Source organism: Salarias fasciatus, chromosome 4 (genome assembly GCF_902148845.1).
Source record: "Salarias fasciatus chromosome 4, fSalaFa1.1, whole genome shotgun sequence".
In the NCBI taxonomy this organism is placed as follows: domain Eukaryota; kingdom Metazoa; phylum Chordata; class Actinopteri; order Blenniiformes; family Blenniidae; genus Salarias; species Salarias fasciatus.
Window position 1 is genome coordinate 21,756,457 of NC_043748.1, and position 16,731 is coordinate 21,773,187.

A 16,731-nucleotide genomic window follows, 5' to 3' on the forward strand; every position below is an offset into this window, starting at 1 on the left:
TTAAAAATATCCCGTCTGACTAACAGTTACTGTCATTTCAACCAAAACACACAAAATCCAAGTGCATTAACAAACATTTAAACATGACAAATATGCAAAAGAAATGCAAGTCTTTGTATCAGCTCCATGCTAGAGATGTAGCCACCAGCTAATGCTAAACATGTAGCCACCAAGCTAATGCTAAACATGTAGCCATAAAGCTAAAGCTAAACAAGTAGCCACCAGCTAATGCTAAACATGTAGCCATCAAGCTAATGCAAAAGTTTATACTTCTAAGATGTAAACCACACACACACACACACACACACACACACACACACACACACACACACACACACACACACACACACACACACAAACTGAATAGTTAAGGATGATTCAGATGTGTAAATGTATAAACATCTTTTTAATGATTTATTTATCTGCCAAAAGCACATTTTACTGTAGAAAAATAAATTAGGAAAACGTTTTTCTCTCTAAAAGTTACAGAAAATCATCACCATGACAAACTGTGAAGTTATTAAATATGTTCATTTATCAGCACATAGTTGTATATATGTGATAATATGATGTACGACAACTTTTTATTGTTACACTTCATCTTGTTCATCTCTATTTAAATGAACACACTGAGAGGGAAAAAGATTTGCAGTCATGAGAAAAGCAGGTTTTGGTTTGGAGCTGGTCTGTTTCAATCCCACTTTCACTTCATTTCTTTACTGTTAGTAAAAAACACACTAGAATCACTTGATTAGCTTTTCGACACGAGGCGATAAGTTTGTTTATAAGATAAGTCACTTTTTATTGTCTATAAATGTTGTTTCTCCCACAATGTTCCCATCGGGAGGGTGTGAGGCGGGGAGCCGAGGCTCCACAGCTGCTGTTATTGTGTGAATGTACATCAGCAGAATAAATAAAGTGTTCCTGTGGCTGCAAGGGGTCTCTGTGTGATACGACCAGAGATGTTCTGAGATCTGATAGAGCTCAGCGGGGGTCGCCTCTTCCTGCCAGAAAACCAGCAGGGAGGAGGAGGAGGAGGAGGAGCTCCACTGGGAAATATCCGCCTCAAAAAATGCTTGTAATATTTACAGTGATGTTGAGTTCTGCAGTTCCAACATTCCAAGTAGGAATTTCCCAGTTTCCACGTCAGTTACTGCTCTTGTTTTTCCAAAATGAAACGATACAGACAAGAGAAGAAGAAACGCACCGCTGGGCCGGTTGTCTGTGGCGGCGGTGTCACTTGTTCCAGCCAATCACCTCGTAGAAGAGAGCCTTGAGGAGGCGGGACTCGTAGGTGACGGTGTTCTTCCCGCTGTGGATGCGGACCTCCTCCAGGGGCTGCTCGATGAGCGCCGGCACCTCCTTCCCGTAAACTGCAGGTGAACACACACACACCTCAGATCACCTCTTTTAAAGCAGTGAAGAATAAGCATCTGTGTGTGAGCGTGTGTGAGTGTGTGTGTGTGTGTGTTTGTGTTCTCACCCTCACAGTGTTCCAGGAACTGGATGCAGTCCTGGACCACGGCGTCTCTCAGCATGATCATGTGTTTGGACATGTTCTCCAGCAGGGAGAGGAAGCAGCGCTTAGCGTAGAACCAGGTGTCGGTCCCCAGCTGCACACACACGCACGCACACGCACACACACACACAAAATCAAAAGTTGCTCGCATGCATTTGTCAGAACTGAAATCAACTTAGTGCAGATTAAACTACAGGATGAAATGTGTGTGTTGAAAGATGAGTGAGGAGAAACAGTGAGGAGCAGACAGCTGTGTGTCAGCTGGAGCGTTGGAATCTGTAGGGGTCTCTGGGGGTCTCTGGGGGTCTCTGGGGGTCTCTGGGGGTCTCGGGGGTCTCAGGGTCTGTAGCGGCTCAGTGGGAGTTTTCGGCTGAATCAACTTCTGGTCAGATCTCTCTCTGTTCTCTGGTCAGAGTGAGACTCAACGCCTCGGTTATTGAGCCACACACACATTGAGAGCCAGCGCTGTGTGTGTGTGTGTGTGTGTGTGTGTGTGTGTGTGTGTGTGTGTGTGTGTGTGAGAGACGGGCTGACCTTCTTGTTGTACGGCTCCAGGCTCTTGATGACGCGGGAGATGCCGAAGTCGTGGTTTCCTTTGGCACAGTACAGAGTCCTGAAACACAGAACACAGAACCTTCTAGGTCTGGTTCTCAGAACTCGGTTCCAGTCAGAACTGAAAGACCGTCAGGATCCTCATGATCCGGGGTGAAAATAGCACCACAGAGGTTGGAGCACATCCTGGACTTGATGGATCCAATCAGACCCGTCCCAGCGACTCACCCGATCACCAGGTTGACGATGCACAGGTGGAACACCTTCTTGTCCGGGTCGTCGTACGAGATCTGCTCCTCCTCCTTCTCGATCTTCCTCATCAGCTCCTCGGCCTGCCTCACAGAGAACGTCAAAGCTTTCCGGTTGTCACGTTAACGGACGCCGCCTCGGCCTCTGGCAATGCCGCCGTACCTCTTTGTTCTGACTGGTCATGATGTAGGACACACACAGGTTGGCGAGGACCACGGCGCTCACGTTCAGGATCTGCACAGGACGAACACACACATTCACTTCGAAGCACTGGAACATTTAATTAGAACAAGAACAAGATCTCAGAGTTCATCATGCAATTCTTTTAAATGTGCTAAAACTCAGTGCTGCTTCTGACACAGTTCAACAGAACACACTGCTTTACACTGGAACTGATCTGTGTCAACAGGTAATTCTGAATCTTCGTGAATGGAAATCACTTGTGGGGTTCCTCAGGGCTGCATCCTGGGGCCACTTTCATTTAAAATGTCAGATCAGGAACGTTAAAGAATCGTTCTGCAGCTCTATAAATATCAGTGTCAGTGAGAAACCTCAGCCTCAAATGAAACCAACGAGCGGAGTCACAACTTTTTACAAAAAGGGAGGTTGACGTTTTTGGCTGCAAAGAGGAAAAGTCAAAGTTCGGAATTCATCTTGAATCAAAGTCACTCAAGACAACAAATCAAGGCAGGAATCTGGGAGAGACTGCAGACTCTAACCTGAAACTCAAAGCCCAGATTCAGTTCAGACAATAAGAAACTCAGCAGACGACCTGAAAGATTTCTGACCAAAGAACATTCAGACAAACTTGATCTTATACAATAATCAAATAATAACACCAAAGACATGTGTCATTCTCAGATCATAAAGGTCAGAGGTCACTGCAAACAGAGGATCACTGCACATCAGGTCGTCATGCTCAGACCTGAAGACACTGCAAGAGCAGGAAAAAACAACAAGCAGCTTCTGGTTTCTGCCGTTACCGAGATTTTGCACTTGCAGGGACACTCCTGAATGTTACACTGCTCCACCTGCACACAAAGCCCAGCGGGTGAGTCCCGGCTCAGGGCGGGCGGCTCTGAGGAGGGGGCGGGGCGTGGAGGGGGCGTGGCGGGGCGGGGCGGGGCGGGGCGGGGACTCACGTTGTCGTAGTGCTTCTTGACGATGGGCTCGTAGAAGCCGATGGCCTCCTTGTACTTGTTCTGCATGAAGAGCACGTGCGCCACGTTGAGCTTCCAGGTGTCGTCGTCGTTGCAGACCTCCACCGACTTCCGGAAGATCTTCTCCACCATCTGGTAGTTCTCCCGGTTCCAGTAGATCTTGGCCTGAGCCATGAGGACCACGATGTACCTGAGAGCAGAGGAAACCCGGGAGCTGCAGCTGTGTGTGTGTGTGTGTGTGTGTGTGTGTGTGTGTGTGTGTGTGTGTGTGTGTGTGCGTGTGTGTGTGTTCTGACTTCTCCAGCAGCAGGTCGTAGTCCTGCAGAGCTTTCTTCTGCGTCTCGTCGTCTCGAGCCAGCTGAGCCTCCTGAATCTGACGGAGCAGAAAAACAACAGTCGTATTTATTTCAGTGCCAATAAACTGAAATGATTTATTCGTATGAAGTTACGTATCTATTGATAATGTAATCTATTGATCATCAGAAAATCAGTTTGAAGTGAAAAATGCGAGAGCTTCTATCATTCAGATCAGGTCTGGAACCCAGATGAATCTGTGGAAGCGACAGAATGACTGGAGCACTGGAGGAATAAACGTCTGCTAACAGGACAGAGCGGATGGAAACAGAGAACCTGCTTCGTCAGCTTTCGCAGCTGCTCCGTCAGTTTCCCGTTCATCTCGTCCAACTTCCTGAAAGCCTGGAAGAAAAGCAGCGTATCAGTGAGCGACTGTAGTCTGAGCTATCTGCATCACCGCGCTGACAGACAGCAGGAAGCACGCAGGCTCCACAGCCCACCTCCTCTGGCGCCGTCTGGCAGGTCAGCAGGGCGTCCAGGAACTCGTACATGTACTGCAGAGCAAAGGAGACACTTCAGGCTGGAGCCGAGGCCTGGGAGGGGTTCACTCCGGAGAACGTTCTGGATTAGTGACCCAGGAGAAGGTCTGCATGACGTGGATCAGAGACTCACAGGAGACAGGAACTTGTAGGTGAGGTGAGCGTTTTCCGCCAGGACGTCGGCGGCCAGGTCGAAGTACTGAGGAGACATGAAGCAGTCACCTGATGACTGCCTGCAGCACACACACACACACACACACCGCTCAGGTGTGTGAGCGAGGCGTTCAGGGTTCACCTCGTGTTTGCAGTAGAGCAGCAGCAGGTTGCCGAAGGTGACGGGAGGGAAGGAGGGCTGCTGCAGCAGGAAGGCCAGCTTCTCGAAGCCCTCTGACGGCTTGGTGTCCATGTTGACCAGAGCCTGGTTATGGAGGGTCACCGGGTCCAGCTCCTGCACACACACACACACACACACACACACACACACACACACACACACACACACACACACACACACAGCAGAACAGAAACACTTCATCAGTCCCAGAGCAGCTGTATCTGAGCTCCACACTCAGGGACTCATCAAACTCTCTGTTTCAGTCTGTATTCCATTTACTGATCGGTAGATAAGACATAAGACCTGGTTCTCAGCGGATCTACCTGCTGGCATAAAGGTGAAATCAATCAATCTGATCGTCGTTTGTGATGGTAATGTGGAATTTACAGGGAAAACCACGAATTCTTTATTGATGGAAGCAAACGTGAGCAGATGCTTGGAAATCTGTACAAATCCAACAAGCTGCACCAAAGGTGAGAATCCAGCAGGGGGCAGTGTCTGTGTACTGAGAGCAGAGAACCAGCAGAACACGCACTACTTCTACTTTTTGATTTTAGGTTGTTTATGACTGCATTCTAGGATGATTTCTAAATTATCTTTAAGAATTTGAACACATACACACACACACACACACACACACACACACACACACACACACACACACACACACACACACACACACAGAGCAGAGTGCGTTACCTCCTCGGACCTGGGCGGCATGTCGGTCAGGGCCTCCTGAGCTCCTTTCTCTGCAGGGATCAGAGGAAACGGAGCCGCTGAAGTGACGGCGAACAAACACACTTCCCGCCACAGCCTGACCTTCACAGCGCTGCCGATATCCTGAACGTGAGCGACTGTCACCGTCAGCCCCGAGAGCGGCGCCGAGGAAGCAAGTGTGTTCTGTAATCCTGTCTACATAGAAATACGATGTGTATTGATCCCGTATCAGACTGAACTCTCACAGGAATAACAAGCATCACCTTGGAAACTGTACGTTCAGCAAAACACAACACTCTGCTGTGGAGTTACACCAGCAGTGTTTCTGTCTGATGGAGGCCTTAAAGAGCTGGAAGAGGTGAAACCTCAGGTCCCCGGGCCCTGAGGGGCCCTGAGGAGTCACTTCTCGCTGGAGCTGCTTCCTGCGGGTCAGATGTGACGACGCAGGCTGTTTGAAGCGAGACGTCCTCGTCCTGCTTCCTGCTCATCCTCTGATCGCTGCTCTCTGAAGTCTGGAAAGGCGAGCGGCCGAGGGAGCGTTTAAGATCTTCACCGACTCTTTCACCGCTGATTTTAACGTCTCAGTCTCTTCTGTCAGTGAAACTGAAGACGATTCAACGGACCGTCACGCCATCTTCCAACATCATCTCTACTGCAGATCGCAATGGAAAATATGAATAACTGCAGAACTGTGATGGCTAATGTGAAGCTAGCGCGCTAACACGATGCTAGCAGGCTAATACGAAGCTAGCAGGCTAAAGTATGAAGCTAACAGACTAACAAAGCTAGCAGGATAAAGTGTGAAGCTAACAGGCTAACGTGAAGCTAGCAGGCTAACATGAAGCTGGCAGGCTAAAGTGTGAAGCTAGCAGGCTAATATGATGCTAGCAGGCTAAAGTGTGAAGCTAGCAGGCTAATGTGAAGCTAGTAGGCTAAAGTGTGAAGGCAGCAGGCTAAAATGAAGCTAGCAGGCTAATGTGTAAAGCTACCAGGCTAAAGTGTGAAGCTAGCAGGCTAAAATGAAGCTAGCAGGCTAATGTGAGCCTGATGTGGTAATTATACCCGTTTGAACCAGCAGGCTGTGCAGTGAGTCGCACAAAAACTATGAACTAACTGTGAGAATCGGAGCGTTTCAGCGGCTCAGCAGCACCGCCCAGTGGACGCAGCCATCACGACACTGATCTCGCTGCAGCCTGAACCCAGCAGGTTGGTCTCTACGTGTCCCGTTAGCCGTCGGGCTGAGCGAGCTGTCTTACGGTTCTTCAGCTGGTACTCGATGGCCGCCTTGAGGTTGAAGGCTTCGATCAGGGCGGTCTGGTGCAGCACCAGCGTGTTTCCCACGCTGGGCACGTCGATGCCCTCGGTCGTCATCCCCACGCTCAGCTCTGGGTCGCAGGAGAGGAACAGCAGCTCAGAGAGAAGCTAAAAAAAGAAGAGGTGAGTCCGTTCACGGTGTCTAACTGACCTGGATGTTCTCTGATTCCTCGCTCAATGATCTCTGCGATGTATTTCAGGGCCGGGTCGTAGTTCTTCAGGCTGTAGTGGGTCAGGGCGATGTTGTAGGACAGCGCTAAGTCACACGGAAAAAAATATTACGCTTATTTACGTTATCATCTCACATTTATTCTTCAGACAAACTTCCAGTGCTTTCTGCAGGCAGGCAGCTGGATCAGAGCTGTTCCTGTGTCCCCCACGCCCCCTGCTGGAGGGATTACCTGGCACGTAGCCCAGCACCTGCATGGCCGACGTGAACTTCTTGCAGGCCTCCTCGTACTTCCCGTCCTGGTACAGCAGGCAGCCGCTGTTGTAGATGTAGTCGGGGTCGTCCGGCGGCAGCTGCTCCAGCAGGGACTGGAATCAAACCGGCACACCGTGAGCAGCGAGCGGCGCGCCGGCGGGTCACACTGCAGCGTGTGCGGCGGCGCTCACCTTGGAGGCGGAGTAATCCTCCTCGCAGTACTTGATGCAGGCCTGCAGCTTCAGCATCTGAAGCAGCAAAATAAAGATGAAATCAAGATGTTTATTTTCATTCTATAACCTGAAAGCTTCACAGAGCATCTGAAGAGCCACGCCCGCTTCCTCCTCCTCCTCCTCACACACTCTATTCATCCCTGTTGGGAAATTCACGGCATCATCAGAATAAATTAAATGAAAGGTGGAACGGGGCCGGGCTGAGGTAAGTAAAGGTGAAAGCAAACGGTCGACTGTGATCCAAACTGACATCACTGACTCATTTTCATGAGCTTCAACTTGTTTCCCCGCAATTACTCGAGCGCCGCTGCGCAGAAACGCCATAAATCTTGTGTCACGCTGGCAGGACGAAGGTAAACTTCAGGTGCTGAGCTCAGAACAAACGTTCTCAGAGACGGAGAGAAGAGCGGCGAGACAATTCAGAGGGAGCGGAGTGACATGGAGCAGCTGTCCTCTTTCAGGTCCTCATAAAACTCAGGCTCCACATTTAGTTTAACTCGTTTCCAACACGTCTGAAAATACAGACAGCAACACTCAAGTGTGTGTGTGTGTGTGTGTGTGTGTGTGTGTGTGTGTGTGTGTGTGTGTGTTCCCACACCTTGGTGTGGCTCTTGGGGTTATCCAGGGCGAAGGAGGCCTTGGTGGCGTCCGGATAGGCCCCGGCCTTGTAGAGCGACTGGGCGTAGTACACCTTGTACTCCTCCACCTCGGGGTGGAGCTGCGTCAGCTGCTCGTAGCACTCGGCAGCGCCGCCGAAGTCCTGGATGTGGTAGTAACAGAAGCCCAGCAGGGAGAGCGCCGCCCTGGACTGAGAGGCGGGAAACGCAGCCTGAGATCAGCCACACAGATCTGGACGGAGCCGAGCGCAGCGTCCGTCAGGATGAGGTGTGTGAAGCTGTCAGAGTGTGTGTGTGTGTTTCATGAAAGTCAAAAGTCCAAAAAGACCTTATAAATACCAACATAATCCCAGAAAAGCTTGAGCAAAACGTGTTATGTTAAAAAAAGGGGAGATTGATTATTAATTTCAATAAACTTGTATTATTTATTTACACCCAGATGCTGAAAAAAAAAACATTTACTGTAGAATAGGGGCTCATGACATTAGATGGCAGCAGCAGATTTCATAAGAAGTGGAAGCACAAGGAGCGTTTCTGAAAAACAGCTGGAGGAAAATTTATTCAAGGGGTTTTTTTTATCTTCAATATGCATTTGACAATGCTGATTCAACTATTTTAGCATCAGAGGTTGAAATGATTTTTAAGTTTGTAGATCATCTGTGCATTCAGGGTTAATTTTCTGATCATTTCATTTAGTTTGCATCACATTTTACGTCTTCTGACTTTTCTTCATTTTTCAGTTGGTTCAATGCTTTTCTGATTGATTTTTTGTGTCTTTGCTGCACTTTTTTGTGCCTTAAATTTGGTTTTCTTGCCTTTTATATGATCATTTCAGTATTTTAAAACTAATGTTTTCATGGTGGTTTATTATTTTTTCTAGTAGGTTTTATCGATTAGAAGATTTTTTTTCCAGAGTTACATCTTGTTTACGAATATTTACAGTCTGCTTAGTCTGTTCGTTTTCGTTGTGGATGATTTTTTTTTCCTTTTCCTGGTCATTTTTTGTCTCTAGGCTGACGAGATTAAGTTTGATCTACTTTTGATCAAATTTAATCCTTTCTGTTCAGTTTGAATCACACTTAAAATTAATTTAATTATTTAAAGTTTTTGTCACTTTTGAATTTTTTTAAGATCATTTTCTGACTCTGCAGTTGTTTTACGAATGCCATTGTTGGATTTCAGGCTCCATCCTGACCCTCACTGTGGAGTTCTGATGATATATTTGCTTTGAGTGTGTTGAATCATCTGTAGTGTTTAGAACACACTTACCTTGGTGTGTTTTTGAAGTTGTCCGTTGAGGACATGAATTGCCTCCACATACTGACTGTCCTGGATCTAGGAGGGAATTCAAAGAGAGGGGTGAGATGGACTCTGCCAGAGAGGGGGTCCAGACTGAGGACCAGTCCTGATCTGAGCCTCTCAGCCCTTCATCAAGTTCTGATCCGCAGCAGGAAGACTTTTAATGTATTCTGTTCCGTGTAACACGACATTAAGAAAGCTCAACAAGCTGTATAAGTTTTCGCACGATGCTGTTATTCCATTATAGTTAAAGTTAAACTCTTTAAAGCCGCGCGCGCGCGTGTCTTATTAAGCAGAAGACATTAAAAGGAGCTTCAGAACGCGGTTCGGCACACGGCTGCTAAGCTAACGGGCTAACTACAAACCAAACAGCATCTTTCTCACCAGTTTGTAGATTGTAGCCGTGTATTCTCCGTCTTTTATGGCGGTCATGGCTTCAGGTGAAAGGCTTAATACGTCCAAAGGCGCCGCGGTTTTGTTTATTTATGGGTTTCTGCATGTAGCTTGTAGCATTTAGCTTCTGTTTGGTGGACGGATGGAGAGCGTAGCAGCCGTTACTAAGCAACGGACCGGAAGACGAGTTTTGACGGACGGGAGTAACAGCCAATCAGATCCAAGGGTCACGAGCCGAGGCGCTCCCGCCCCTTATTTACTCATTTTCTCATTTTTTAAATTCGGTTGTTTTGATTCAGTCAATTTTTCTTTTATAAAAATATTGATTTTGCGTCTACATATGGTTGTATTGCGTCCTCGTGCCCCTTTAGTGGCTCGTAAAATTCAGCTCTTTTGTCTCTGCATTGATTTTGTGTGTAGTTTGTGTCCGTTTCTGCTTCCTCTGACGTGTGTGGTTTACATGTCCATCTGTAAATTCGGGCGCTTTAACTGGGATCTTAGTTAAACTTATTTTCTTCATCAGACGGTTTTAAGTACTTTGTCTTAATTAATCAAAATCTTTCTTTGGATTTTATCCTTTCATTCACATTTTATATCCCTCTTGTAGCAAGTGTTTTTGTTAGTGCTTGTTGAAATAAGCTTGTGTTTCCTTGTAGTCATTTTGTCAATTTTTTTGTCATTCAGCAACTTCCTGTGGGACACTCATCAGTTGTATCTCCTTAAGACAAGTTTCCATATTTATCATTCATTTTAAATGATTCTTGAACTTTATTTTCAGCACCACATTTGAATTTGATCATTTTCACTGCTGATTTCTTCTCTTTGCGGATTATTTTACTCTTTCTTTCCTTAGTTCTGATGTTTTCCCAGTCATTTTAGTTTTTTTTTGTTTTTGTTTGTGTTTTTATCTCCGCACTGATTTATCTTGTATTCTTCTCATTTAGTTTTGATCTCTGTTTCACCTCTTGAATCTCGACTATTTGTGTTCTTTGCAGTTGTGAATTTCTATGAGTCTACGGTGTTTTTTTTTTTTTTTATCACTGCTATTTATATAAAACGTAATCATTCCCACCTCTTTTAGATTGGCTTGCATATTTTCCCTCAGTTTGTGTGTTTTTCCTTTGTTTGCTCTATTTCCACCCTCCTCTGACTCCTGGTTCCTCCACTCTGTGGGCTGTGAGCACATGTCTGGTTATTCTGAGACTCTTGTTGGTGTTTTTGGGGTTACTTGGAGCCTTTGCTGGGTCTTTCTCTCTCACACGCAGGGTGGAGGAACATGCACAGACTGGTGAAACGCTCCAGTGATCTCATGGTTGAAGGATTTGGGACAAACGGAGGCCAGAACACATGAAACCGGCAGAAGTGTTGGAGCTTTGCCTCCAACCCAAACCGCAGGGCGCTGACCGACACCGGGCCTCCATAATGAAGGGCTGCTCCTCTATGTGTGTGTGTGTGTGTGTGTGTGTGTGTGTGTGTGTGTGTGTGTGTGTGTGTGTGTGTGTGTGTGTGCTTTGGGGTGTGTGTATGTATTTGCATGTGCTTGCATGCTGGTGTGCAGCAGGGTGTGTTTTCTCCCGCCCCCTGGCTCTGTCTGCAGGCCTGTCACTCAGCTCCGGCAGAGCTGTGGAAAGCTGCAGGACAGGAGCTGCTTCTGGGAAACTGGCAGGTACGAACACTGATCTGGATCCATGGCTCCACTGGTGGAAGGGTCAGAGTTCTGCTTCCATTATTTCTGCTTTATCTTCACTTCACGTGTTTTCAAATTGCACTGAAAGTGTATTTGTGTCCGTGTGTGTCTGTGTGTTTATACAAGGTTTTAATTCACAATGTGTGTGTAGACTCACACAGGTTTGTGGAAAATGTATCCAGTGTGTGTGATATATCTGGTGTGTGTCTGCAGAAACCTGTCGGTGTCTCTGCTCCTCATCTCCACCTCACCCAGCTGCTGGCTTTGCTCTTTTCCTTCATAGACATTCATGTGCATGTCTTCTTTTTCTTTTTGGGTGGGGGTGCTGGGTTTGCTGCCCTTGATGCAGACTGGTCGGCCCCCTCTCTCATCTCTCCGTTGGTTTTCGGTCTGCACCGTATCTCAGTGTATATAGAGCAGGGTTCTGCAACCTTTATGACCAAAACTTCAGTGACTTGCCTGTGAAGTCCAGTAGTTCTGGAGCCATAAAGAACATAAAAATGAGGCGAATGCAGCTCAGGAAGTTTCATTCTTGGTTTTGATGAACAAACTAAAACTAGATCTTATGATGCATTCATGAAGTTTTTACTACAGTTCAGAATAGTGAACATTTCATTACCTTGAACTTATTTTTGCACCTGATTTTAACAGTTTCGTTCCTCTTTTCAAGCTTTTTTCGTTGACAGTTTTGAAATTTTAGCTGTTTTAGCCATTTTATGTCTTTTTAAACAGTTTTGTATGCTTTTTCATTTTCCTATGTCAGAATTTGGAGACATTTCAGGTTTTTTAAGCTGTTCTGTCATTTTTCCCCCATTTCTTGTGGTTTTTGCTATTATTCCCAGTTTTACTTGAACCTTCTTTGATTCCCTTTTGAACCGAAAGTGACGAGTCGTAAAATATTGTAAAAATAAGATAAATGCTTATTCACGTATCATGTTGTGAAGGCTTCATGAAACCGCTACAGCGGGACTGAAGAGCCACATGTGGCTCCAGAGCCGCAGGTTGAACACCCCTGATACAGAGCCTTCATCAGTTCCACTCTTGCGTTGGGATTTTAACCATAACGTTACAGCGAGGGGACAGCCTGCAAGTCTGAACTGAGGGGAAAGAAAGTGGTATTTCACACAATCCCATGCAGGCACACACACATCGCATGACAGACACAAGCCTCAACACACAGATTAAGATACACAAACACACGACTCTGCTCGCTGTGAGGAACTCAGATAGAAGAACTAAAAGAGCGCGCACACACACACACACACACACACACACACACACAAAGAAAAACACAAATAAACATAATATGCACACACAAATCAGTATGCGCAGATCTGTACATGCACAAATGCCAATACAGGTTGGCAAATCTAATCACACACACATAAATTAAGTCTCACACACACACACTCACACACTGGTGTGTGGGGGGCCTGTCCCGCGGCGGCGCGCTGCAGATGAAACCGAATGTGGCTCTCCATTAATGTGAAGCGTGAATTTAAATCAGGCGTTTGAAATATTGAGAGAGTGTGAAGACGCCGCCGATCCTGTTTCTGCTGCTTCGCTCTGAAACATCTGATCACGTTTCCCTTCAGCCAAACCCGCTGCTGAGGTGTGATTTCATGTTGTTTCTTTTGTTTAGAATATTCAGGTGACTCAATAACAGCAAAAACTTTGGAAAAGTTTTTAAATAAAAGTAGTTAGACATGTTTAAGAAGGTATTTTCATTCAAATGAAGCAGTCGAAACAGAACAGTTTGGTAGTTGTAGAGCTGACCGTCACTATAATAATTCCAGACATCAGTTTTCTGTTGACCCTCTGCTCCTCGCCTGAGTCCGTCTCTGTTTGTCAGAATAAACGAGTCTTCTGCCCGGTCCTCCAGGTGCTGCTTGGATCATGGCCTCCAGACTGAGTCTGCTGCTGATCCTGGTCTTCACCGTGTCCACGGTGCTGGCCCAGAGGAAACGGCCCACCTCCACCTCCTCCTCCTCCTCCTCCTCCTCCTCCACCACCAATGAGTGGAACTACAGGGACGGCTGTGAGCATCCAGACTAGCCTGGTGCCGGGTTGGGAACGTTAGAGCAAGCTGGAGCCTCGTTCAGCCTCCCGTAGCCTGGAGAGCTGATGCATGTTGCCCTCTAGTGGACGCATTTAGTATGACAGCAGCAATGTAGAGAGGAAGACGTAATAGTATCAATGAGGATGGACTAGTTTAACACTTCAGAAAGAAAGTCAGCAAGACTCTGACCTCTGACCCCAACTCTCGTCTGTGCCTCTTGTCAGCTGAGAGGGTCAACATGCGCAACGTGGCCAACCTGACGCAGGTCCTGGACGACTGGAGGTTCGACATCCTGAGCCAGATGAAGAGCCTCCTGCAGAACGACCACCAGTCCCTGCTGCCCGACTACGCCAGGTGTGTGTGTGTGTGTGTGTGTGTGTGTGTGTGTGTGTGTGTGTGTGTGTGTGTGTGTGTGTGTGTGTGTGTGTGGCCTCATTACTAAACGCTCTCATTCCTCTTGTGAGTGCTGCCACCGGGTGACGACAGTCAGCAGGCTGGTGTTTCCTGCTGTTTCCATGTCTCCTGTCTCCTGGTCCTGCTCCTGCAGCTCTGGCTGCCGTTTAAAGGCCCAAATAGAAACCTGTTGTTATGGAGAAAGAAGAGTTTTCCCACTGCTCTCTGTCCACTTCCTGCCCACTTCCTGCCTCCGGCTCGGTCCAGCTGTGGTCCAGCAGTGAAATAAGCAGCTCTGCAGCAGCAACATAAACACGCCCCTCCTTTATTTACATTCACCTCTTCTTTCTCTTGGTTTTCTCTTCCTGCACTGAAGTAAAAGTGTCATGTTTTACCTGATCTGAGATGAAGAGGACGTTTGTATTCAGTCCTTCAAAATTCTCTCTATAGAGCATCTCCCTCCTCTCACTGATGTATTTCAGATGAATTTATATCAGTTATCATTAAAATGGAATAACTGGTTACTTTGTCTCTTTCTATAGGAACGAAGAAAGTAACTGAAGACTTTTTAAAGAAGTAACATGAACTTTAATCATTCACTAGAATTCCACTGCTGTGAAAATTCTTCATTCTAAAGTTTCAGTTCTTCCTGAAGCTGAGCAGCAGCTGAGGGCGTTCTGTGAGACCCTGACGGGAGCTTCCTCTGACGGTCTGCTGCTGCTCTGGTTTTCAGGATCCAGCCGCTGTCCGAGGCGCTGGACGACCTCTACAAGGAGTTCAACGCCCTCAAAGCCCACCTGGGCGACCTGACCGAGAAGTTCACAGCCATCGAGACTTTCATCGACGAGGTGAAGGCCGGTAACACCGGCCCGGCCGCCGCCGGCCCGGCCCCGGCCCCGGCCCCGGGGCCCCGGCAGCCAGGCGGGAGGAGGGTGGTGAGGAAGAAGGCCACCACTCCATCCTAACCTGAAGAGCCTGGAGCCTGGTGACTGAATGAGCTTCTGCATGGCCTCTCGGGGATTCGGGACTGTCGCTCAAAGCTTACTGCATGTTAGAGGGTTAAAAAGAAAACAACTAAAAAAAACACATCTACTCTCACTTCTTATGGTGCGCACAGTTCAGTAATCTGTGTCTGTAACAGACACAAACTGAAATGTTATCCTATATTTAAGGCTGTTTACTCCGAACCATGAATCTTTTAAACTGTTGTGAGGCTGAAGCCTTCAGCTGGAGCATTTCTGACATGTCTGATCTTTAAACAAAAAAAAAGTTATCATTTATATGAACAATTTTATGGTATTTTGTACAATGAATCACATCTGGTGTTGCAGTACCACTTTCCAACTCCAGGTGGCGCCATGTCTCACCTGTGATCAGTCCTGCAGGTGAAGAACTGGTAACTGCTTTAAAAATGTAGGAGTTGTGATTTTTCACTTAGTTATATGTTTAAAACAAAAGGCATTGTGTGTGAGTGGAGATATCCACCAACAAGGTGTCGAACCGACCGAAAACTTCCAGACTTCTAAAACCGCTTTGGACCAAACTTTGTTCTTGAAAAAGAAGAGTCAGGTGACGACACATTTCATTTTCTACCAGCAAACTCAGAAATGTAAAGTTTTGGAATGAAGACAGTGACTCGCTGCTGCCCTCTAATGCACCACAGCAGCACTGCAGAAACCTGACATGCTGGATCTTTTTGTATTTTAACAACCAAATAACCGACAAAGCCCATTACTGCCAATTGAATGAAATCCATTATTGTGACTTTGGAAACTGATGCAAAACTGGAAATTAGGAGTCTGTCATGAGGGCTGGATCAGTTCTTTTGAATTATTTCTGAATGATTTGCAATTCACCTTTGATTCTTCGGACAGATGCTGAGAGGAGTGAACCGTAAGAATAAGACTTTTCTGGCGCCCGAGTCGATTCTCAGATGTAATAAATAAAGTAGGAACTTGAGTCACGACTCAGATAAGAGCTGCACATGCACATCTGATGGACTGACCCCTGCGAGTGTGACCGGGTACAGCGCATTAAAGAGGACTGGAGACGTTTTCCACAGATTCCTGAACGATAGTCACTGCTGGAGTCGATACTCTGCCTGCTTGCTGGATTCTATGAGCTGCGAATAAACTGCCTGATTGCATCCAGTCATCCGTTCAGTGGTTGTTTCTTCAAAATTGAGTTTAGTTTGACGTGAAATGAGAGGAGCTGCAGATACTTTACAGAACAGTAACGGCACCAGATCAGGATGAAATATTCCGACACTTCAGAACCAAACGTCAGAGACAGACAGGAGAGAGTGATTGTCTGCTGACGATATCTGGCCTGTTTCTGGGACTCTGATTCCCCCATCAGGACTCGGGATACATGGGAGCTTTAAATATGTGGCCTCAAAATTAAGCACAAAGATTTGTGAGCATGAAATATAATCCATGTAAGGCTTCAAATCTTGCAACAAAAAGGAGAAAAAAAAACCCATAAAACTGCGCGTCGCCCGGGTCTCTGAGCTCTGTTACATCAGAGCCAGTGAGAAGAACAGCAGTAATCCCAAACATGTTCGGCAGCAGACTGTGTGTAATCTGCCGCTGCTCTGGATTCCGGCGATGTGGGGCGGATCGGCCCGAGAGGCCGGGGGCCTCACGGTGAGGCCGGCCGAAGGGGAGGGGTCAAACCGGAGGTGACGGAGAGGTGAGCGTGCTCAGGGTTCGGCGAGGCCTGAGAGTGTGAGCTGTGGCGTGGACAGGGCCTCGGTGTGCCGAGGGGACAGGTTCGTCTTCAGCCGGGACCGGAGGAACGTCCCACAGCAGACGAGATGGTCATCAGTCGGTTTCAGCGTGAAGCAGGCAAAAGGAGGCGTGAGGCGATCGATGATCAGGGATTGGTCGACCCCCATCAGGAGCAGCCAAAATTAATTCAGGAAAAGGAAATTGTCACCCAATATTCTA

At 47.1% G+C, this 16,731-nt stretch overlaps 1 protein-coding gene across 1 annotated transcript; it reads right to left on the minus strand.

Moving 5' to 3' along the window:
• Positions 1-378: 378 nt before the first annotated feature.
• Positions 379-9,787, minus strand: ift70 (intraflagellar transport 70). Its single transcript, XM_030089563.1, has 19 exons — positions 9,636-9,787; positions 9,222-9,287; positions 7,934-8,143; positions 7,294-7,350; positions 7,080-7,215; positions 6,830-6,934; positions 6,621-6,749; positions 5,347-5,396; positions 4,609-4,761; positions 4,447-4,512; positions 4,275-4,328; positions 4,111-4,176; positions 3,777-3,853; positions 3,463-3,670; positions 2,483-2,554; positions 2,300-2,403; positions 2,054-2,132; positions 1,484-1,613; positions 379-1,373 (listed from the first exon to the last, which is right to left on the minus strand). The coding sequence occupies exons 1-19, from the start codon at positions 9,681-9,683 to the stop codon at positions 1,237-1,239; spliced, it is 1,947 nt and encodes a 648-aa protein (XP_029945423.1). The 5' UTR covers positions 9,684-9,787; the 3' UTR covers positions 379-1,236.
• Between the last annotated feature and the right edge of the window lie 6,944 nt (positions 9,788-16,731).

Bases quoted from the DNA above. Each gene is read 5' to 3' on its own strand.
- ift70 (XM_030089563.1), bottom strand. From the start codon at position 9,683: ATGACCGCCATAAAAGACGGAGAATACACGGCTACAATCTACAAACTG. The intron at 7,351-7,933 runs GTGTGGGAACAC...TTGCTGCTTCAG, and splicing joins ACCCCAAGAGCCACACCAAG to ATGCTGAAGCTGCAGGCCTG. The intron at 1,614-2,053 runs GTCAGCCCGTCT...GTGTGTGTGCAG, and splicing joins TGGAGCCGTACAACAAGAAG to CTGGGGACCGACACCTGGTT.